At 29.1% G+C, this 23,608-nt stretch overlaps 1 protein-coding gene across 13 annotated transcripts in view; it reads left to right on the forward strand.

Annotated features, from left to right (window-relative positions):
• The window catches only part of shot (dystonin-like protein short stop), a 245,124-nt gene extending 224,760 nt beyond the window's left edge, over window positions 1-20,364 (forward strand). For 11 of the 13 annotated variants that reach the window (XM_016051216.4, XM_071180282.2, XM_043046522.3 and 8 more), the window contains 17 exons: window positions 1,203-1,358; window positions 1,441-1,647; window positions 1,835-2,121; window positions 2,699-2,858; window positions 3,393-3,590; window positions 4,277-4,549; window positions 5,243-5,431; window positions 5,769-5,956; window positions 7,238-7,370; window positions 7,458-7,502; window positions 7,921-8,038; window positions 8,571-8,683; window positions 8,773-8,886; window positions 9,947-10,064; window positions 12,113-12,273; window positions 17,494-17,638; window positions 19,255-20,364. In XM_016051216.4, coding sequence (XP_015906702.3) covers window positions 1,203-1,358; window positions 1,441-1,647; window positions 1,835-2,121; window positions 2,699-2,858; window positions 3,393-3,590; window positions 4,277-4,549; window positions 5,243-5,431; window positions 5,769-5,956; window positions 7,238-7,370; window positions 7,458-7,502; window positions 7,921-8,038; window positions 8,571-8,683; window positions 8,773-8,886; window positions 9,947-10,064; window positions 12,113-12,273; window positions 17,494-17,638; window positions 19,255-19,526 — 2,877 coding nt within the window. In that variant the 3' untranslated portion in view covers window positions 19,527-20,364. Of the gene's footprint in view, window positions 1-1,202; window positions 1,359-1,440; window positions 1,648-1,834; window positions 2,122-2,698; window positions 2,859-3,392; window positions 3,591-4,276; window positions 4,550-5,242; window positions 5,432-5,768; window positions 5,957-7,237; window positions 7,371-7,457; window positions 7,503-7,920; window positions 8,039-8,570; window positions 8,684-8,772; window positions 8,887-9,946; window positions 10,065-12,112; window positions 12,274-13,289; window positions 13,335-15,260; window positions 15,365-17,493; window positions 17,639-19,254 lie in introns of all 13 variants that reach the window. The other 2 variants (XM_087158165.1, XM_087158179.1) reach the window with 2 other exon arrangements.
• The last annotated feature ends 3,244 nt before the right edge of the window (window positions 20,365-23,608 follow it).

The raw sequence follows: 23,608 nt of genomic DNA on the forward strand, positions 1-23,608 counted from the left end.
TTTTTAGGCAGTCTTTTGCCTTTTTGAATATTTGGAACTGTGTCCAAATCTGCTAATATTACGATTCTTATTTATACGATTTTAATATTAAGCATTGATTTTCGTATTTATGCTTTTTTAAAACAAAATATTGCGATTCGTGTTCAAGCGAGTTTAAAAACCCAATGCCGTGATTTAAAAAATATACATTGGGATTCATATTCACGCGATCTAATAATTATGTACTGTGATTCGTATTTGCACGCTTTAAAAATTTAATATCGCGATTCATATTCATGTGTTTTTAAAATCCAATATAGCAATTCATATTCACGTGATTTTAAAGTCCAATATCGCGATTCATATTTATGCGATTTTAAAATGCAATAGCGCAATTTTCAAATCCAATGACGCGATTCTAAAATCCAATATCACGATTCTTATGAGAAGTAAGTTTTTTTTTTAATTAGTTACCCTAAAGGTGTGCAGGGATCTGTCCAGACATTTTGTGAAAGGTCCGTTTTTGTAAAATTGTGAAAAAATTACTCGTAATTTGTGAATATAAAATAAACGTTAAGTCACATTCTTTCAAGCAGGGTCCTGCTTTTGTGAATTTGGGCAAATGGGGTCCTGTTATTGCAAAAAACGTTTTCAATGAGTTTTAGAATTGTAAAAATATACAAGACAATGCTCAACACTGTAAAATTATAATTTTGAAAAAATAAATTTTCAAAAATAAACAGCAATTGCTGCTACTAAATTAGAGATGCAACATACAGATATTTGGTATTTAGCCTATACTGCTGATCGCTGAATATTCATTTCGGACAAATAAAGGAACTGCCGAAAACAAAACTTAGTTCGTTTGCATCTTATTCGATTTACAAAACAATAATGAAGATAAACACATTTGTGAAGGGTCCGATTAAAAAATAAATTATTATGTGAAGGGTCCGTTAACGGACACAAATTTCTTTTAAACAGAACCTTGGTGTGATATTATGCAGTGGTAGATAATTTAATTATAAATGTTAGTTCAAAAGTTATGTTAAATGTGAAACATGTATGGTATACAAATTGATATCGATTTTTTGCACCTAAAATTTTCGGGGATTTCACTCTGTGCCAAAATTATTCCTGTGTATTGTTATGTGATTTTAATTTAAAATAGAAATAATTTATCTTGCAAAATTATGTTTTACGAATTTTGTTTTGTTATTCAGATTAAATTGGAGATTGCACTCAGAGAAGCAACAGAATTCCATGGAGCCTTACAAGATTTTGTTGAATGGCTCACAAATGCTGAAAAATTCCTTACTAGTCTGAAGCCAGTAAGCAGAGTAATGGATGTCGTACTCGAACAAATCGAAGATCACAAAGTAAGCAAACATTTCCATGTTTATCAAAAACATGTTTTCTAACATGCTTGAGAAAAGTTAATTTTCACACATTCCTTAACAGGCTTTCCAAAAAGAAGTCAGTGCTCATCGAGAAGTGATGCTCAACTTAGACAAAAAAGGAACACACTTGAAATATTTCAGTCAGAAGCAAGATGTCATTCTAATTAAGAACTTACTGATCAGTGTTCAACATAGATGGGAAAGAGTTGTTTCAAAAGCTGCGGAAAGAACCAGAGCTTTAGACCATGGATACAAAGAAGCAAAGGAAGTATGTATTTAATTATACTATTTTTTAATATTTAAACATTCTTTTTAAATGTGTATTCTATTAGCTATTGTTGAGAAGTCTGGTTTTATACCATTGGTGCCATTTATAAATTCTACATTTGTGTTGAATGATTTGTTAATAGTTAAAACAATCTCTCGCTATCAATTTACCAATTGATTCTTTCTAGTTTCATGATGCTTGGTCAGATCTCAGTCATTGGCTGGATGATGCGGAGAAACAACTGGATGTACTTACCCACGTTGGTAATGATCCTGAGAAGATAAAGCAAATGTTAGCTAAGCATAAAGAATTTCAGCGAACTCTTGGCTCAAAGCAACCCTATTTTGATGGAACCATGAAACTTGGTAGAAATCTCAAAGAAAAATGTCCTAAAGTAGATGTGCCCGTTTTGCAGGATATGATGGATGATCTGAAGAATAAGTGGAATAATGTCTGTGCCAAATCTGTTGATAAGTAAGTAGTCTCTTTACTGTGTGCATCTTATTCATTGAAGATACATGTTTTGCAGATACTCAAGAAGCTTTTTTTTTTTTTACAATTATGTATTTCTTCAATGTGTTTAAATAAGAGATGGGTAGGGGCTGTTTATAAATAATGTTTTACTCCCCCTTGCTATGAAGTGTCACATGCCGTGCTTATATTTCATAAATATATATTTGCAGCTTAGAAATAAAGCACCCTGTTATAAAATCATATTCAAAATTTTGTTTTTCTCTGTGTTTTAATCATATTTATGAGTATAACAATAATAATGATTAATAATATGAAAATAATTAGGATGCATAAATATTTTTAATTTATTGAAAATGTCACAAACCTTCTACTACACCAAACATGGCATCATTTATGAAGACTGAATCACCAAAATTTCGCAAATTAATCATCATTTTGATGCTGTATTAACCCAACAATTTTATGTTTTTTTTTCCGTTCTTGAAAAATTCGGACACTTAATCAAACACAAAATTCTGTGTCAAATATTGATTGTTTTATTTCGAATGTTGATTGTTATGATCTCTGGTGTTTTCAGGCAACGAAAACTGGAAGAAGCTCTCCTGTTCTCTGGTCAATTTAAAGATGCTGTTCAAGCTCTCATCGATTGGTTAGAAAAAGCTAAAAAAACTTTATCTGAAAACCAGCTCTTGCATGGAGATCTAGACACTGTCATGGCTCTTGTGGATCAACATAAAGTAATTTCTTTTTTAATCTCACATTTACAATGATTCTCAATGATTGTGCTAAATTTAGACAAAAGTTTTTATTTGGGAAATGCTTGTAATTGAGGGAATTGTGTGGGAAAAAATTTTTTTTCTTTCCTAGAATAAACATGAGAGAAGGGAAAAGTAAAAAATAAACTTGATCTACACTGAACCTCAAGATAAAAAAAAAAAGAAAAAAAAAAAAGAGTCCCTTAAATTTTAAGTAAAAAAACCATATTACAATGAGACTCTCACATGGATTAATTGGTGCAGTTCCACACAAAGCAAATGAGTCAAAAAGTAAATTTGTGCTTCAAAATTGTTATCTTGTTATGTTAAAAATATTATCATTTATTATATATTTTAAAAACTGAGAAAAAATTCGAAGCTGCCAAAAAAGCAATTGAAATAGGATTTGGATAGACCCTGAATCGAATTTCTAATTGTAAAATGAATGCAACCCAAGACAGAAACTGTTTAGTAATGAGTGAATTCAATCTAAATAATTTCATTTCTTAATTTTAGTCTTTCCAAGATGAATTAAAGAGTAGAGCAAACAATCTGGAATCAGTACGAAGAACAGCCAGGGAATTGTTAGAAACTGCCAGTGAAGAGGATGCCAATCATATTCGAGAACAGTTGTCACAACTTGATCAAATGTGGATTGATGTTGCCAATCTGGCAGAAGAAAAACAAAGAAAGCTTGATGAAGCCCTTCACGAAGTATGCATTTGTATTTACAATATATTTTTCATAATATCTATAAAATTGATAGTTTCTTAACAGATAAGGGAGTATTCATTTAAGACTCTGTTGAAAAAAAAAAATTTCTTCTCTTAATTCAATGCCAAGATTATTTTAATGCAGTATATAATGTGTATTAAGTATAGACAGTTTCAATTTATTATTATTGTATTAATGGAGCAAACTTTTTCAGATTCGAAAAAAACATCATACAGTGTGTAACATTGTAATGTATTTTTGATATATGTATAACATAATGTATGTCTCATCTAGCTGTTCTTAACAGCTATAAAGAATAAAATCAAATAGGCTCAAAATTAATTAATATTTTAGCTCATAATCATTTTTATGAAATAGATTTAACTAAAAATCCATATTTTATGCTGAAAATATTTCATTGTTAGCTTGTATTGTGTCTTATAATTTGCATGCAAAATACAATTTTAAATTTTCATGTTAATTACTGTCACTTGTGTTGGGAATATTAATATATGCTTTTTAAGTGAAGAACAATTGTTTGATATTAAGTAATTTAAATTGAAGTTAAAGGAAAAAAATCTTAAATCACCTTCTATTTATTAACATTCTCAGAAAACTAATTATATCTAATAGAATAAACATGTTTTCTTAGATATTTTTAATGCATGTGAATACATTTATTTAAGGCTGAAAGACTGCATAAAGCTGTCCATATGTTACTTGAGTGGTTGTCAGATGCAGAAATGAAGCTTAGATATTCTGGTCCCTTGCCAGATGATGAAGAAACTACCAAACAACAAATAGCTGATCATGAAAACTTCATGAGAGAGATGATTGAACAGGAAGTGAACAAAGATACCACCATCGCCCATGCTCAAGAAATACTGAAAAAGTGCCACCCAGATGGTGTGTCGGTTATTCGCCATTGGATAACCATCATTCAATCACGATGGGAAGAGGTCAGTTTACATCTGTTTTTATATGCATGTACATAGTTTCGATGACAACGAAAATTTCTGCTTAGTAGTGTACTATATTTTATTTTGAATAATATTGAGTATATTTTATTTTGAATAATATTGAGTATATTTTATTTGAGTAACATTATTCATTTTCATTTGATCTCACTAACTTTGATTTAACTTTTTATTTTTACTTTGATTTATGTTGTAATTTTTTTCTCCCAGCTTCTCCTGAATTAAGAGATAAAAATTCTTAGACTTTTTTTTAAATAAAAATAATTTATTTTCATCAGATCTTACAAATATAAAAAGTATTGAAGCTTTTATGACAGTACTTAAATGTATTTTATGAAAAGTTGTAAGATATAGTGATAGAAACCCAAATATGTTAACATTTAAATGGAAAGTATAAAGTTAAAATTTATTGATTTAAGAAGCTCATATTTTTTAGTTTTTTAAGTCTCTTTTAGATTTTTAAGCAATTCTATACTACTTATAGCAAGCACACTTGTAAAAAAAGAAAATTTGTTTTTTTAAAAAAATTGCAATTTTTCAGTTTTTATTATAACATTGACGCTATAACAAAACTTGAAATTTTATAAGTATCTCTATGTTAAAGTTATCTTTGAATTGTAATCTTAGCATAATAACTTTAAATGGATGTTATTAATGAAGAAGTTATTATGTAAGGTATCATTGTGGGCCAAACAGCGAGAACAGCGTCTCAATGATCACCTGAGATCCCTGAGAGACATTCTTGATCTTTTGGAAGAACTTTTGAACTGGTTGATCAGTGCAGAAAATACTCTCACTACACTAGAAGCAGAACCATTACCAGATGAAATTCCTGTTCTTGAACAACTCATAGCAGACCACCAAGTAATTAAACTTTATTTTATAAAGATACACCCTTTTCAGCATTTTTAACTGACTTCATTTTTAACAAAATTTGGTAGAAATTTAAAGATTACTATATTTGTCATTTTGTAGTCCAATTTTGTTTGACAGTTAAATGTTATTTATTAAATATTTAAGCATTTTAATATTAAATATTCATTATATTGCATTCAAGTGTTTTAAATTAGAGGAGCAATTTAATTTCCCCTCTTTAATGATCATTTCTGTGACAAAATTGGTTCTTTTAAAGTAATTTAAATTTTGCACTTCTTTCAAATAAAATCAATTATATTTAAACTATATCAATTTTGTTTGTTAGGTATTCATGGATGACATGACCAAACGACAACCTGATGTTGAGCGGGTGACCAAAGCTTTCCAATCTAAACGCCAACCACCTCAACAACAGCAAAGTCATCCAGGAAAAGACAAAGGTCGTGAAAGGCATGAATCGGCACACGATCGCAAATCTGGAAGAAGTACTCCCTCAATACCCAAAACACCTGCGTATGAGCATTATACACTTCACATAGTAGAATCTTCATTATCCAAATCACATTTTTATTTAAACCGTAGTTAATTCTAAAAATAAAAAAAAATTTCAGCTCTCATAAATCAGCCTAATTGGAATTATATATATATATATATATATATATATATATATATATATATATATATATATATATAATGGTCACCTAAATCAATTTTAAATTGCCAATTGCCACTAGCATCAAAAGTATTAATAAAGTGCGCAAAAAAATAAACCTACGCCTGAATAACTTTTGATATAATGACGGAATCTTCACGTTCAAATTTGAATCAAATTTTAACTATTCAACTTCTTAAAAACCATTTGACCGATTTTGCTCAAATTTCATATTTTGCCATGTAAAATTACATACATTAAAATGCTTGCAAAAAATTTTATGCCTTACAAATAAAAGAAATTTTCGAGATCATTAAATATAATTATAAAATTAATTTTATAATTGTGTACAAAGATTTTTCGATTCACTTAAGAAAATCTCGAGATATGCGAAAAATAAAATTAACATTAAGGGGTCCAAACTTTGTACCACTCTCCTGACCGAACTATTGGGACCATATTTCCTATTGCGCATAGCCCCTATATTTAAGAGATCAGAAAATCGAATCTGCCAAAAAAAGAGGTATGTTTATTCAGAGAAAGTACGTTTTTGTGTCCAATTTGGTAACTTAAAATATCGTCTATAAGTTGCTTAAAATTTCGTCTGAAGTCTCTCACTTGAACTATTAAGATTAAGCTCTAAAACGTGAAGATGCAATCATTGGATTGAAGTTATTCAAGGTGGTCAATTTTTTTTCACACACTGTACACTAACTGATATCCGAACAAAGTCTCGATAATAAATTTTACTACAGCAACACTGAAATAATAGAAAGTGAGACTCTCTGGTTTATAAAGTAAATGCCTCTACACATGAGGCATACAAGATTTAGAAAAAAAAAGACTCCTAGTACTGCATGACTATATATAATTGAATATTTTATGTTAGTAAAAAGTAAACGTTTTTTGTTGGTTTTTAAAAATAAACTGTTTTACAGCATATTATAGTAGTTTTGTAAAGCTATTTTCATTGTAAAAATAAATTTTTAAAGAAACCACATTACCTTAAATAATCTTTCTTATCCAAATATTTTACTCGTAGCAGCTTTGGATAATCGAGATCTTACTGTATTTTCATAGAAAAATTAAGATTTTTATAATGTATTAACTTTTGGTTAAAATTGTTTGCTTCTTTCCTCTAGAAACCGTCAAGGTTTTGAGCCTGAAATTAAAAATCCTAGAGCTAGGGAGCTTGTAGACAGGTGGAGAAATGTTTGGCTTCTAGCTATGGAGCGACAGCGCAGACTTCAAGATAAACTGAACTATCTTAAAGAGGTATTTTTAAGAAAATAGTAAAATTAAACACAGACTAAGCTTTATATAAAAATAAATAATTACATTAATTGTGTTTTTTACTTTCAGCTGGAAAGAATAAAGAACTTTGATTTTGATGAATGGCGTAAAAAGGTATATAAATATTTATTGTAAAAGATTATAATTATTCATAACTATAAGGTAGTTTGAAAAGATTTGAATTCAAATGAAAATTAGCACATTTTTCATGTATATATATGTATAAAAAAATTTAAAAAGAAGCATTTATTAATCAATAATGTATTTTCTATCATTTGTTTAGGCACAAATTTTTTTTTTTTTTCATTTTAGATCTGGCATAAAGTTTTGCATTCATTATAAACTTTTTTGTTTAAGGTCTAAAAAAATTTTAATCAAAATTGAAAGCTGTATTCTAGAAGAAAATCCTGTATTTTTAGTTTTCAGCTTATATTTATGTATATTTTGTAATAGCTTTCTAAGATTTCGAAATTTTGTTTGTAAAAATTAAAACTGATATTTTGTTTTAATGATAATTTTGTTTCATTTTCAGTTCCTGGCATGGATGAATAACAAAAAATCCAGAGTAATGGATTTGTTCCGAAAAATTGATAAAGATAATGACGGAAAAGTAACTCAAGAAGAATTTATTGAAGGCATTCTGAAATCTAGTAAGTCTGAATTATTTATTTTTATAAATATCTTACTTTTACAAAAATATGTGTTAAAAATTTAAATTTAAAAACTGCATTTTAAAAATTTTAAAAGTAATATTTGTCATAATTTTATTAAATATTCCAAATTTAAACTTGTATTAGAAGATTTAGCTTGTATTAAAATATGTGTCACTATTATTAGTTTTTTCCCTTAAAAAGTGGGATGAATTTAGACTTTGTCTACCAAAACAAAAATAGAGTACTAAGGAAAACTTATAACTTTCTGAACTAGTTTATTGCTTGCTGGATGACTAAAAATAATTTCTCATTATGTATGTTTTACCTTCACATCAAACATATCAGCATTGACTATGTAGTTTTCTTGCATATCCAACCATCTTAAAATAACACCAAATTGAGTAGTAAATTTAAAAAAAATTATTTCATGAAGAGTATATAAAAACTTCTAAGTAATTTAAATACAATTCTCAAAATTAATGAATATTTTACTCAAAACTTACTTCTAAAAATCTCTATGCATTTTCAGAATTCCCAACTAGTCGCTTAGAAATGGAAAGGGTGGCTGAAATATTTGATCGCAATGGTGATGGCTTCATTGACCACAAAGAATACATAGATACTCTTCGACCTGATCGAGAAGTACGATTTCTTAAAAGTATCGATCAAACATTTTCACATCTTTTATTTGATTTACTCTTCAACACACTTTTTTATCTCTTTTTACGCAGAAGGGACCACTGACAGAAGCTGAAAAAATACAAGATGAAGTTCAACGACAAGTTGCTGAATGTACATGTGCTCAACGATTCAAAGTATATCAAGTTGGTGAAGGCAAATACAGGGTATGTGTGATTCAGTCAAAACTGAAAAGTTCAATTTTAATGTTATGGGTTGTTTTTTTTTAATCACTTCTCTGACTATCCAAAGTTATCTTGGCTTCATCTGTATTACAGTAACTATTACCCAAAATAATTCCATCATATCCGAAATTGTCGATACGGTTTGTTTTATCTAATTTTTAGTCAGCAGAAAACAAAACAGTATTTTGATTAGTAAATTTTATTTGAGAGCTTTTAATTTCAGGGCAGAACATGTGTTTTGCCCGATCAGATGCTGGAGACGTAAGGATAGAAAAAAAAGATATCAAAACTAATGCAGATATTTTTAAGACGATGGTAGTGTATCTACCACTACAAAAATATAATTCACTAGTATATAAGACATGTTAACTCAATTTTATGTTCATCCATGAAGGTTGAGATTGTCGATAACTACTCCTCACCCCACAGAATAGAATGGAAGTGATTTCGGATGACGAGTGATTCCTGAGATTTCCCAAACTGATGCTGAACTGGCGATAAAATAAAGTGATTTCTTACTTTAAAAAAATAATACATTTTCAACTTTAAACATGGATGTTATTTTTCAGTTCTTTTTATATAATAATATAAAAAATGGCAAGTGAAGCAGTTACAATTTGTTAGTTTTAATAAATTTAATTTAATTACAAAAAAAATTTGATTTGTTAACAGCCTCTTTAATTTATATGCAATTTTATATACCATTGGAAAATACAGATTAAAGACTGTTATGTTTAAAAAGATGAATTAATATTATTTATTTTTACTTGTGATGTATTTCTTTTTGTTACCTTCAACAGTCTATATCTTTTTTGTTATTATGATAATAGTTTACTAGAATTTTGTATCCAGTCTTATGGATAGTTATCATACTATATGGTTACGTAGTGTTGTAATCATCTTTACAAGTAAATTCAAAATTTTAAAAAAAATCTTTGTACTGAATATTTTAAAGAATTTTTAATTTGTTGAAATAAAAAGTTGAAACTTTTGCAATCAAATGTTGATATTATTTTTCTTAAAATTTTTGAATATTTTCTAGTTTGGTGAGTCTCAAAAGTTGCGGTTAGTGCGAATTTTACGCAGTACTGTAATGGTAAGAGTTGGAGGAGGATGGGTAGCGTTAGATGAATTTTTGGTAAAGAATGATCCCTGCAGAGGTAAGCTTTATGTCAAGTATCTGCATACAATATTATATTATTACAGCAAATATTGGAATCTCAACTACGCCAAAATAATTCTACTTATTTACCTCTGAACCACACTCCTCTTCACTGGAAAAGAATATTATTACCTTTGTTACTTAAAAAGTTGCTGTTATAAATGAATGTTTGCCTTATATTCATGGTTAAAAATAAATTATTTCTAGTTATTATTAACCCTCCCCGTACGGCTCTCGCAATTTGAGCTGGGTATCAGTTTCATCCCAGACTGCGGGTCACGTGAATATCGCGGGCTAAGAATTTTCCCCCCTTGTTTCAATACTGATCCCGCTATTTCCCGGTGTAGGTTAAAAAAATATCATTTGATGCTTATTTTCGCTGCCACTAGAGGGTTCAGATTTTTTTCTTCTCTTGCTTGATTTTTTCTCGTTCGTATTTGTGAGTTGCATATTTTGTTTTTCTTTCTCGCAATAAGCATTTATGAAAGATATGGATTTGCCGAGTTATATGGGAATAACAGACGAAAATATCTTGATTATGAAGATAGTGATTAGGTTATTCCATAAATCTGAGCTTTTATTTTATATTTTCTGTTTCATTACAGAATTTCTGCAAAATTTTTTGAGATAAAATATTTAAAAATTATATTCTCCTGAAAATAAAAATATTGCATGAATTTTTTCACTTATAAACCCTGCCTGTTGAAATAGTATTACACTGAATAGTATAATGGTAGTATTATATATTTTTTGAAAACGTCAAGGCCAATAAATTCTTGTATTATTTTAAAACAACCGATAAAGATGTGAATTGTAACATATGTAGATAAAGAAAATCTCCCCAGAAATGGAAAGTATAAAAACTGAGCCATACACTGAGGGTTAAATATGTGAACCATAACTAAATTCAACATTTTTAGAACCCTAATAAAACTTGCTTTAGATATGAACAGTTATTTAGATAATTACCAAAACTAGTATTCTAGATCTTTCTCTTTTTTTTTTTTTTTGGTAAAAATTGTTTCAATAAAAATTATTAGAAGGCACAAAGTTCCAGTGAGGAGGAATGTTAAATTCAAAAAGAGAATTAAAAGCTTTGACTGAAAGTGGGAAGAAATAAAAAGTTTTGCTTTTTTAGCATGCAATTACTGCACTCATTTATTTATTTTTTTTATCACTTTATTTTTTATACTTTTTCAGAGAAATGCTGAAACCCTTATTTACTTGTTACTCATTTTTTAGCTCTTATTTATATCTTGCTAGCCTAGTTTAACTTTCTATGGTGTACTTTTATTTAGAATATGTGTTTATGTGAAATTAATTATTCTATTTGCAACCTATTTTAAATGAGATTATAGCCCTTCTTATATAAAAGGTTCATATAAGGTAAAATATAAAGGTCTATAGGTTTATATAAAATGAATGAAATTAGCGAAATTTAACTTATTATCCTTTTGACCTCACATTTTTTAATTTTAATATTTGTTGCATTCAAACTAATTTTCGACATTTCACAGAAAAGTTGTTAGTATCCAAACCATTTCTTCAACTTCTGAGTATTTTTAAGAATGAGTATTATTTTTATTCGTATTTCATTGTCTCAGCAGTATTATTTTCTGGGCACTTTTAAATTTTTAGATTATTTAAATTATATTTTCTAACTGTAATGTTCAAAGGAAATGTTTTTAAAAATCGAGCTAGAAAATTAAAGATTAACTGTAAATAAATCTACGTTGGGTGGATTTAAAAAGTTTGCTATAATTATTTACTTTAAACTATATTGATAATTATGAAGATAGTTAGATACATATAATTAATTTTTAAAGTTATACTCTAAGTTACATTATAAAATGAATTGAAATACAAAAAGTTAAGTATACCATTAGAAAATCTATATATTTTATGTGTGTTTGTTTTACCCATTAGAATAAATGTGTAAATCTTGTAGAGCATCAACACTATGCACTTTTTGAATATTTATTTCAGTTATTTGTTTTTTTTTTATGTTGTGCATGTTTGCATGAATTTAGTTGCTTTCTTATTTAGCCAAAGGTAGAACGAATCTTGAACTGAGAGAACAATTCATACTGGCAGAAGGTGTTAGTCAGTCACTTCAACCTTTTAAACCTAAAGCCAGTCCCAATTCATCACAGTCTTCCCAAAGTGCATCCTTTAATCGATTGCCTGCAACGGGTCCCATAACAAAGGTTTGTTCATACTAATCCTATACAAGCTATAAATATTTAATCTGAAATAACCATACAATCACTTCATGAACAGTTTAGTGGTTCACTTTTTTTGTCTAAAAATATCTTGCCATTAAAAGGGCTTTAAAACAAACAAATAGCATGTATGTTTTAAAAGTTGCTAAACTTTTTTTTAAAAAAATAACCAATTTGGTGATACTTAGCTAGAAGTGAACAAAATCGATGAATAATTTTCAATGAATGAGCCCAGTACGGGAATAACTTCTTTAATGTTAATAATTTTTTAAAAATTAGGTCATAAATGCTTTTTATTTTCACAAACTGCAGTTTCTCTTTATAGTATGCCATTTAGTTTAAAGAACATTGTCTAATGATACGCTAAAATGGACCTGAAAGTCATGAATAACTGCTAAAAACTCACACTAGTTAAAAAAATATCCTATTATACCTAAATAAACGTTATTTCCTTTAAAAAAAAAAAGGCTTTCAAAAGACAGCTTAAATTCTTAATTCAACGATTTGCCCTCAACAAAACACTATACAGCCAGTGCATTAACAGTTTCTCAGTATAGTTATTGCCTGTCAAAATTAGTATAAAGGAAAGAGTTTATATTATGATGTTTTTAATTTGGCCTAATTTTAAATTATGGAGCTCTTAACGATGGTTACACTCATCTTGTTCTTCAATTTTGCCTACAGAATGTAAAATCGAATCTTTTAAAGCTCTACTCATAAAAGGTAAATTTGAAATGGTTAGTTTTATTGTTTATTTAATGAATCAAAATATTTATTTAATGAATGAATATTATTTTTTAATGAAATAATAAAAGCTTTTTTTTTTTGGTACTTTATACTTTAATCAATGTTTATTTGCACAATTTTTGCAATTTGAGTTAATTTTTGGTTTTTAATTTTCTTTCCTTCGATTTCCACTTTTGCATCTGTTACTTGAATCTCTGTATGAATTGTTTTTCTGAAATATGTATCAACGGCCTTAAAGCCTTTTAAATTCATAGCTCTGTGCTGTTATCATGATTGGTTTGCCACTTTTCAGAATACGTGTGAGTAATATTTCTTTACAACGATTGTAAAAGCTTTGCACTGAATTAGCTGAAAGCATAAAGCTTCCCCTTCCCTAAATAGAATTTCTTTTTTTTTAATCCTTGTGCAAATATTCATAGTGCAGATTTCTTTTTGTAATTTTCTCTCTTAAAACTCTGATTCATAAAATTAAAAATTGAATAATTTAGTGTTATCTTTGTAAAATTCGCATTTTTGTTTGTTATGAACTTCAAAATGACCTTTATTTCAAAGTTCAAAACTTACTAAACTTCAAAATATGAATAGTCTTTGGAAGAATATATTTATTTTAAATACCACTTTTTAAAGATGGCTATCAATTAGTTTAGCTAATTTCCAAATGTTATTTATTTCATATTATCTATTTGCGTATTTTACGTTTAAAAAAAAAAAGGAAATTTATACAGTGAAACTTCATGTTGCAGACACTCCTGCAAAATGGACGGTTCTCATTTCGGAAATATTTTTAATTCTCTGTGAATCTATGAATAAACCCTAATGTACCCTCTCTTGTAATCGGACACAGACTGTCATTTGTGCTCCAAAATGTTATTTTCAATGTGTTCAAACCGGACACCACCTTTTCTAAAGTTGAAAATAAAACTACTTCTATGTTAAATTCTAATTTATATATATATTTTCTTCTTGACAACACAGATGACCCCACAAGTTGAAATTAAATGACGTATTAACTGCTCTTTAATTTATTTAATCTTCCAATCAGTTTGACACCTGTACTTAACACAGTTGGGTAAAAAATTTAGAACAGAAATATAATCATGTAGGAGTTCATAAAGATTTATTCTGACTTTTGACAAAAGATCGATTGTGAATAAAACTGGTGCCTTTTTACTTGTCACGTTTTCTATCAAGTGTTGATAAGAAACATGATACAAATTCTGATGATCCAGTTTCTGAATAAACAAATTTGTTTTGCTTGACTGGTGAAAGTGTTATCATTTAGTAAGCATTACGCAGAGTATGGAATGAATAATAATGATTAAAATAGGTTCGCAAATAATGACATTGAGAGCGATAATGATGAAACTAATGCTTTTCTGAAAAGGAACCAAAAAGAAAACTTTGCATGATAATGAAACTTGTATTGAGGAACTGATACTTTTTGTCTATCTGAAAATGATGAAATGGGTGTAAAAATTCTAAATGATTCATAAAGATACGGCAAATCGCTTCGATCACATCTTTCTTTTCAACTGAATAAATTTAAAACAAAGGCATGTAAATGTATCAAATTTCTTGTTATTTATTATAAGTTTATTGTAAATTATCATTGTTTTATTAAAATTAAATTAATATCAATGTAAATAGTTATTAGAGATTATTTGAATATCATTGCAATCATTCTAAAAACAATTTATTTCTTTAGCTATTAGTGTATCCTTTCCCATAAACAGACAAAATGTTTGGCCCCAAGAGTGTCAGCTTAACTGAGGTTTCACTATATTTTAAAACTTTGTATAAAGATCTATATTCTACAATTTTTATCGTTAGTGCCTCAATGATAGAAAAATAGTGTTAAGTAGAGCATGTTTATCGATCCTCTATCTGCAGATATCTTTTTTGAATGCTTGTTATTTTGTTTGTGATGCTTATTTATTCAAAAATAATCATTTTGCAAACTTTTATTTATTCATTGCTCTAGTTGCATCTCTAAAACCTTTTAAGTTATTATTTCCTCTTATATCTCTAAAACCTTTTAAGTTTATTATTTCCCCTTTCGTTTGGAACGTCACAATTTGTCTGAAGCTGTCCAGTTGTTATTCAATAACCTCTCTCCTTCATTTGCATGCGAGTGACTGCACTTACCAGCTTTTTTTTTTAACATTTCCTTGAACGAAAAATAATAACTTTTGAGATCATTCTTCAAAAAGCAGCCTCTGTTTCAGCTCCTTGCCTTCTTCTACGCTGTCTTCCAGTTGTAACACCAGAGCCTTCTTTTTATAATCCTGTCCCCTCTGAAGAGGGATCTCGTATTCCTGTCTTCCATTGGGTAAAACTCTCTTCATCTTTATGCATCATTAAAGGCGTTTTTCAAAGCCCTTACTATCTTGTTGAAAAGAATAAAAGGAAAAAACATTTTAAAATTATGTTCAGCAACATTTTTCGTAGCTAATGCGGTTACAGTATTTGAAATAAAGCCATAATTTTACTGAAATGAATTATCTGAGCTTTAGAACTTGAAAGTTAATGAAACTTTTTAAAAAAATACACAGTTTTATAAGCCCCAGTGAATGCGGCGTTGGAAAAACTTTTTTATTTATTAAAACATGAGTTGGCAAATGCTAACTTTAACAAAATTTTAGCATTTCTTCATTTTGATAAAGAGACCTTCTTCATAATGACCATGAAAAGTGCTGACAAACTTGACTTAACACTCATGATTAGCTGTTGCAAATTCATATTGTCAAAATAGTGTATATTATTTAAAATAAAAATAATAAATTTTTATTCATGCCTTGAGAAACAGTGCTGTGTTCAAGCAGTTTTTCAAATATTAGAAAAGGAGATTAAAAATTCTTCTTATTTTTTAATATATGTTTTTTTTTGGTTGTTTTTTTTCATGTTGACATTTTACATATTTGTAATCATCAAAATTTAATGCAACAGCTAAGAATGGCTTTTACAAACACACAATAAAATAAAATTTGCATATGATAGAAGAAGCCTTTGAAAAACAGCCTTAATGAATTGAAAGAGATTCTAAATTAATCATACTTTCTTACTTTCTATATTTTTCACTAAGCATATTAATCGTTTTTAAATAAAATGCAGAAGTTATTCAGTTGACCTTATTACAAAGGGGCTGTTAAAAACTACAATAAAAAAAGTGCGCCCTGAGTCACTTGTGAATCTAGTTTTTATAAAATGAGTTGCGAATTTCATGGTTTTAAAGAACACTTTTACCATAGGCAAATTGGCGCCAAATGTCATTTAACTTTCAAAACTGGAAATTAACATGCATTTTCTATGAATAAATATATTAACAGAAACTATCAAATTTTTGTGAAAACATAATGCAAAATAGATGGTTTAAAACAATGCTATATTTAATAAATATAGAAAAAAAATTTAAAATTTATTTACAAAAATTGTTTTGCGTTAAGTAATTTTTTTTTATCAAGATAAAAAGGCTTTAGATTAATAGTTTGAGACATTTTTTTAAGTTTCAGTTAGTTTTAAGGATATGGCGAAAAACACAAAAATAATGTTACAGTTATTGAACTTCTAACCATTCTAGTTAAATTTTCTAAACATTCAAGAGTTATGACTTCTTATATATCAAAAAAAAAAAAAAAAAATCGAGAATGTCTGTTTTGTATTTAACTTCATAACTTAATTAATCTTCAAACTAATAATTTTAAATGTTTCTCCCAAACAAACAAAAAATCGATTTTTCATGAGGGGAAATCCAAACTTCTAGATCAAAAATTATATGAAGTATTTCACATATCTGTGTAGTGTAAATAAAAATCATAAAACTGTAATAGAAAGGTGTTGCATTCAGCACAAAAGTACCACAAACTGTTGTAAATAATAGAAAGAAGGAACACCATAATGTTTATTTATTTATTTAGTTTAAGAATATTAATTCATTGCTGAAACAAGGAATGAGAAGTTTGTGTGTATGGGTTTTTATAACTGCAAGTTTTTAATCTGTAAGCTTTTTTACCTTTTTTTTTTTTTATAAAAGTCAAAAGAATTTTTAATTGGTATTATTTTACTTTAGGTCTGGATTTCGATTTTAAAATAAAGCAATATCGGCAGAATTGTTGATTCCCTTTACATTTTTCATGGAAATTCTATTTTTATGAATTTGAATTGTAATTTAAAAAATTTCAAGAAGTTTGGGAGTACATGTATTGTCAAAAAATTTTAATTGTATAACATATACAGATCTCAATTTTAATTTTGTACAGATAAAGCAAGGGTGAAGGAAAACAAACTGCTTAGTATCAAAAGGATTAAAGAATTTTTTTTTTTTTTTTTGTATTCAATTTAATTCTCTTAATTTAAAATATTTTAATTTTAGCATCTCCTTAACCACTTTTTAAAAGAATATATATTCTAATTTGTAATTTTTTAATGATTTTGTGTTCTTTAAATTTTTTGAATGAAAAGGTAAGAGAAAAAAGTGAACGCAGTGTTCCCATGAGTAAGCAAAGAAGCAACGATTCTGCTAGTGACTTCAGTTATAGTGATGCAGATAGTAGTTTTGGCTCAAAATCAGCAAAGTCTAGAACTCCCAACCGACTGACTCCAGGAGGTACGTATAAATATTATCTGCTTCTTGTGTCTACTAAATGTATTTCAATCTTTTTATTTATTTACTTCTTGAAAAATTGAAAATTTTGAAGAAATATATAGAAATGGTCCATTTTTTGTATCATTGAGTTACAATTCACTTTCAGTGTAGCTGCTTGTTTTTCCCAATAAACATACCGTACACTATGTCAACTTGTTTGTGTTCATTCCACACAGGGTTGGCAAGTTTTTGACACATGACGGTTTTTACCATGGTTTTTACTGTCATGTCAAAAAACCCTCTGTCAAAAACCCATAGTTTTGGTAAAATTCTTTTTATTTAAGTTTAGCTGCTTATAATTTAAAATTAATTCATTTTTAGGCAATAAAATTAGAAAACAAAGTTGTTAAAAGATATTTAAGAACAGATTCTTGCATTTTCCCAACATGATTATATCAAAACATACTATTTGAAGTAAAATATTAGGATACTAAACAAAATTTTCAACATTTCCAAGCATCATTTTGTTTGGCATATTACATTACTGAAGAATGTCAACATTGATTACTTTCATTCATAAAATCTTGCTTTGAGAAACACATGTACACATAAAAAGAAAGCCTCATAAAATAAACTTTTTTTTATCAATTTTGCTTTCAATATTTTACACAGAAATGAGACATGAAAAAGCCTGGGAAATCCTTTTAGAGTTTCCTTGAAACATTGCAATAGCAATGTTGAAGGACTCATCCATACTAAACTCAGAAATCGACTGGGCAATGAAAAATGTGCAAAATTAGTCGCGTGCTATCGTATACTTCGACACAGTGACCCTGACTACTGAACATGTAATTCTGTTTGTAATTAAGTTTCGTTTAATGTGCTTTTTCAACTGAATAAAAGTTTTTAACTTGACAAAATAGCAGTAATTGCAGTAATTCTTGACTTAGAGTTTATTAGTAGTTGCAAGTTTTGAAAGTTTTGTTTAGCTTATTTCTAATATTTAAGAAATGCCAAATTTTAAATTCTTCTTTTTAGTTCTTGAATTTATTAATAGTTCCAAGCTTTTTTGTTTGTTTATTTCTAACAATTAAGAAGTGCAAAATTTTGAATCCTTTGCAAATCAAGCTATAATGATAAAAGTAAGTATCACTATTTTCAATAAGTATATTACAATATTTCTGTATGAATTTATATCCTTCTATAAGAATACATGTATATAGTTTCAAAATCAATAGCAATCATTTACAACATTCATTTATAAGGGCAATTATGTGAAAATAATATACTGTCCGCTATATGCCATAAATTAAAGAAAACAGTAGGTTTTTGATGGTTTTTACGACTGTCATGGCAAAAACCCAACCCTGATTCCACAGTATGGATCAAAAGCAAGTTAGATCTATGCTGCATAGAATTATTTTCAGAATCTCACTATTTTTTTAAAATTGTATTTCGAAAATGTGTGACATTTATTTCCTTTCAACAGAAACACTTTAATTAAAAAAGTAAGGAGTGTTTGTTTTTTACCACACATGAAAAACTGTTTAAAAATGAAAATCTGCTTTTGAAATTTACATGGATACAAATGCTACTATCCAACTGTGCTGTCATTAAAAAATAAAATTATATTTTAGGTTTCAGTACCCGTAATGGTAAGCCGTCGAGCAGGCCGTCCAGTCGTCCGCCGAGCCGAGCGGCCAGCGATCTCTCGGCCAACGATGTCGATAGCTACAGAGCCCGTAAGATGGGGTCATCTGGTGCCAGGCAACGCACTCCCAGTGCCTCGTCTCAGACATCCGGGCGAGGGAGCGGCACCAAAATTCCCACGGTGCGTCGCACCCCCTCCTTCACAAATTCTTCCAGCAAAACTGAACCTGTGAGGCGAGAAAGAGAACGATGGAAATGAAAAGTTAAATTGTATAGATAATTATTACTGCTGACTCTTTAACAGGTGATGAGGCTTTACTAAAGTATAATCCGGCATTATACAAACTGCCATCGTAAGGAACTGGCGAGTTCCTTGTTTTTCTAACTGTGATACCAGGATAAAAGTCTTTGTGGAGAGAAAGCTGGTATTCTATTATTAACTCTTAACACTATTCCTTTTTATCATATCATTAACGTAAATAATGGTTAGCGGTTGGACTGGAATATATTTATTCCGTTAACATTCCAACTACCTAATTTATTGAGTGGCCATTAGATGTTTCAAAACAATGTGGCTTGCCTTTTGAAAATATTGATCAAAGCCTTTTTATGCGATGTATAGTGCATATTTTTAAAATAGTCAAAGCCTGTCGCTATGAGATCTGATTTAGTAAAAAAGGAATTCGTTACTTTAATGGAGCATTCGGTGAAATGAGTGCTTTTCAGGTATTTTTGCAAACACAAGTGCCAAGTGGACTTTCCCTGAAAATAGGTTCTTTGAAAATATATTTAATTTCATAAAACATTTTAATGAATTCTAATATTTTAATGGTTACCTTTTTAGAAAATCTAGAGTTTCATCAATGCTTTATATAGAAAATGTTTTCTCATCTGTGGAGGATGATTTATTTTTGGATGACCATTCCTCAATATTTGTATTTTTAATGAACTATTTTAATCATAGCTTATTCTCTATTAATTTCTTAACGAAAGCAAACCCAATGTTTGCATACATTTTTAATATAAGAGTGCATTCTCATTCATTAACATTTTTTTGTTTGCTTGTTTTTGTTCATTAAAATGTTTGTATAAAGTTGTTCTTCATTGCATTTCTCTAAAACATTTCATAGGACACATTATTTTTGACACTTAAAACTATTGTTTCATACGTACACTAGAAAATTAACTAACTAAAATTAAAAAGACTTCTATTGCTTTATATTTAAAATAAAATAAATGTTGATTTATTACTTGATTAAGAATTTCATTCACTTGAAAAATATACAAAGTGGAACTATCAGTTTAACCTGTTGAAGGGGCTGTTTTAGGCTGAATAATTTTCCTTTAAATTTTTCAATCCTTAGCAAGAATACAAATAGTAAAATAAATGACGACAGAAATTTTACACTTTTTTGGAACAGCAGCAAAAGCATGATGCCATTCACCACAAAACAAATATATATATATACAAGAGGTTGGAAATTAAAGAGGAAGCATAGAGGACGCTACACACTCCCTTCCCAGTGGAAACTATTAAGAAACATAATCCTTTAAATGAGGTGGAAACCTGACGGTTCTTCCACTACGTGTGGTTGTCAGAGGACGAGATCCGGTCCGGGGGTTCGCACTGAGGGTGTGAATCTGTGTTAACCCTTGGTTTGTGAGTATCAAGCGAATGCTTGATATTGTCCTGTGTAGTAAAGCATAGCTTTAGTCAATCAATTGAAATTCTTTTGACTTTTTCATTGATTTCAATAACAAAGTATTTCGATGTTCGGTGCTTGACAACGTAAGGACCAAGATAAACTGGTTACAATGATGGAGGGGCAGCATTATTGTAGATGAAAACATGCGAGCAATTCGAAAGTTGTTTTGAAACGAATACGGCTTTAGTGCCATGAGTAGTCGTTGCCGACACGAAGTCTGAGTGCGTGACATTAGGGATCTTAGTAGCAAATTCTCCAGGTAAACAGAGAGGACTTCCATACAGAAGCTCAGCTGAAGAATATCCGATATCTTCTTTTAGTGCCGTACGTAATCCGAGAAGAACAAAAGGTAAAGCGTCTACCTAAGATTTATTTTGTTGCAAATGGCATCTCAGGTTGGCTTTTATAGTTCTGTGTTGACGCTCAATCAGTCTGTTAGATTGTGGGTGGTAAGCAGTTGTCCTAGAGGTTTAAAATCCCAAATATCTGATCAACGATGAGAAGAGTAGGCATTCAAACTGGCGTCCTTGATCGGATGTAATACGTTGTGGTACGCCGAAACGAGAAAACTAGGTTGAAATCGTGCCTTTTTGCTACTGTTTCTGCTAATTGATCCGTCAGGTAGTGCTTCATCCCATCTTGAAAAACGGTCAATCATCGTTAGCAAGTATCTAAAACCTTGGCAAGGGGCCAACAATGTCGATGTGAACATATTGAAAGCGTTCGGTATAAGCGGCCAAAAATAGGTTTCGATTAAGGTTCACCCGAGGTTAGATTAAGCCACCATCTTTATTTTCTTCAGGGGAGTAAACTGAAACATCTACACAAGTGAGGGATTGTTTACATTTAATTCTATAACATCACGAGTAAGTTTAGAACTAATAATTGTTTTATAAGGTACAAGCGAAAAATTGTGGCTTTAATATTTGAAACTCTCATAACTTCTGATCTATTAGAGTTTTGCCAGTGTGAAAGATTACATTGGATCCAATACTTACTTTATTTTTTCCATAGAGCAATATCAAAATTGTAGGTAGATGTAAGTACGAAATTATACATTTTATGCATAAGTTAATTTTGGAAGTATTAGTTCTATCAGTTTAATTTTGGTTTTATACGATTCAGTGTAAAATAAGTCGTAAGCAATACTTATTTGTCTAAATACGTATTTTAGACACGTTAATGTGTATAATAAAAAATATGTTTTACATACTTGAAACCTCTTATATAACTTCTAAATTATGGGTCCTATCTCATTTATTTTGCTGTTATACGAGTCGGCATAAAAGATGCATAAGAAAAAAATTCTTGTTTAGAGAGCCAAATGTTTAAAATTTACCTCTGGATCGAGATAGCTCACCTCGAGAGAAGGGGCAAACCTTTCCCTACTTATTTCCGTGTTCAACTACTTGGAACTGGCCTATAATGATATTTTAGACAAAATGTTTCCCTGTAAGTAAAATTTATCTATTTAAAAAGCAAGCTGTTAAAATTTGACATGATTTCAACCATACATTTGGAATAATAAGACAAAACAATACTATACAATAGTATCTATTAAACAAGACAGAGTACTATAAATTAAAACATTAAACGAAAATTTTTGCTTTCAGGAAAAAATAAATGCTAAAATGAGCCTTTATTTACTAATTCACTAACCATGAAAGAAAAAGATGCTGGCACTTAGTTTGAAGAATAAATAACAATGTTTTTCTGCTTTAGAGGAATGTTCAACTGCAACATAAAGGATTAAAAACCATAAGAATGTAAATTTGTAACAGATTCAATGCGATCTACTGTAACACAATACGATTTACGATATAAAGAATTAAAAAAATATAAAAATTTTAAACAAAATGAAGAGGGAAATGACAAATAATTACTTACAGAGTGTTCCGAAATCAACGAACTTAGAATCTTTGATTTGAAAGAAAAATAACACGCACATTGGGTGACTTCAATTATTTAAACGAGGAAGAAAAAAAACTTTATCAAAACTTAACGAATCATTATAGAGAATGCCGAGATTAAAAACGTATAAGCTACAGTAGGGAACGATCAGGACCATCGCCATTCCGGATAACTGATTTTTCCGGTTTTCTGAATCGCTACAAAAAGCTGTTTTTTTATTGTTAAACCCAACAAAAAAAAAAGTATTTGGAAATAATCTTGAAAAAACGAAGTAATACGCTAATGATTATTTCCAAAATGATGGTAAGGTAAACATCTTTCAAAAAAAGAAGAAAAATCTTAAGAGGGAAAAAAAAAAAAAATTTAAATGGCGGGAAAATTTATCGAATTTCGTTCCGGTTTTTTGGTTTTCCGGATAACGGGTTCTGTACTGTATTTGATTACTGGAGATGAACTAGCTATTATTAGAATCGTTTCCAGACTTCATCCAGTCATCAATCTGGTTTTTATATTTTCCAACCCGCCTTCAAAATGAACAGTCACATTTTATCAATATTGATTTGCGACCCCTAAACAATTTTTATTTATTTATAAAAATATGAATTAAGAGTTGCGTTTAAGACTAAGAATATTTAGCTTCTATCAAAACTGACTTATTCTGTTGAAATTTCTAGGATCAATATAAACTTACTGATTTGCTAGAATAAACTATTTGAACCAGTAT

The sequence above is a fragment of the Parasteatoda tepidariorum genome, chromosome 1, assembly GCF_982258835.1.
Source record: "Parasteatoda tepidariorum strain Cologne lab strain chromosome 1, Ptep-v5.0, whole genome shotgun sequence".
In the NCBI taxonomy this organism is placed as follows: Eukaryota; Metazoa; Arthropoda; class Arachnida; order Araneae; family Theridiidae; genus Parasteatoda; species Parasteatoda tepidariorum.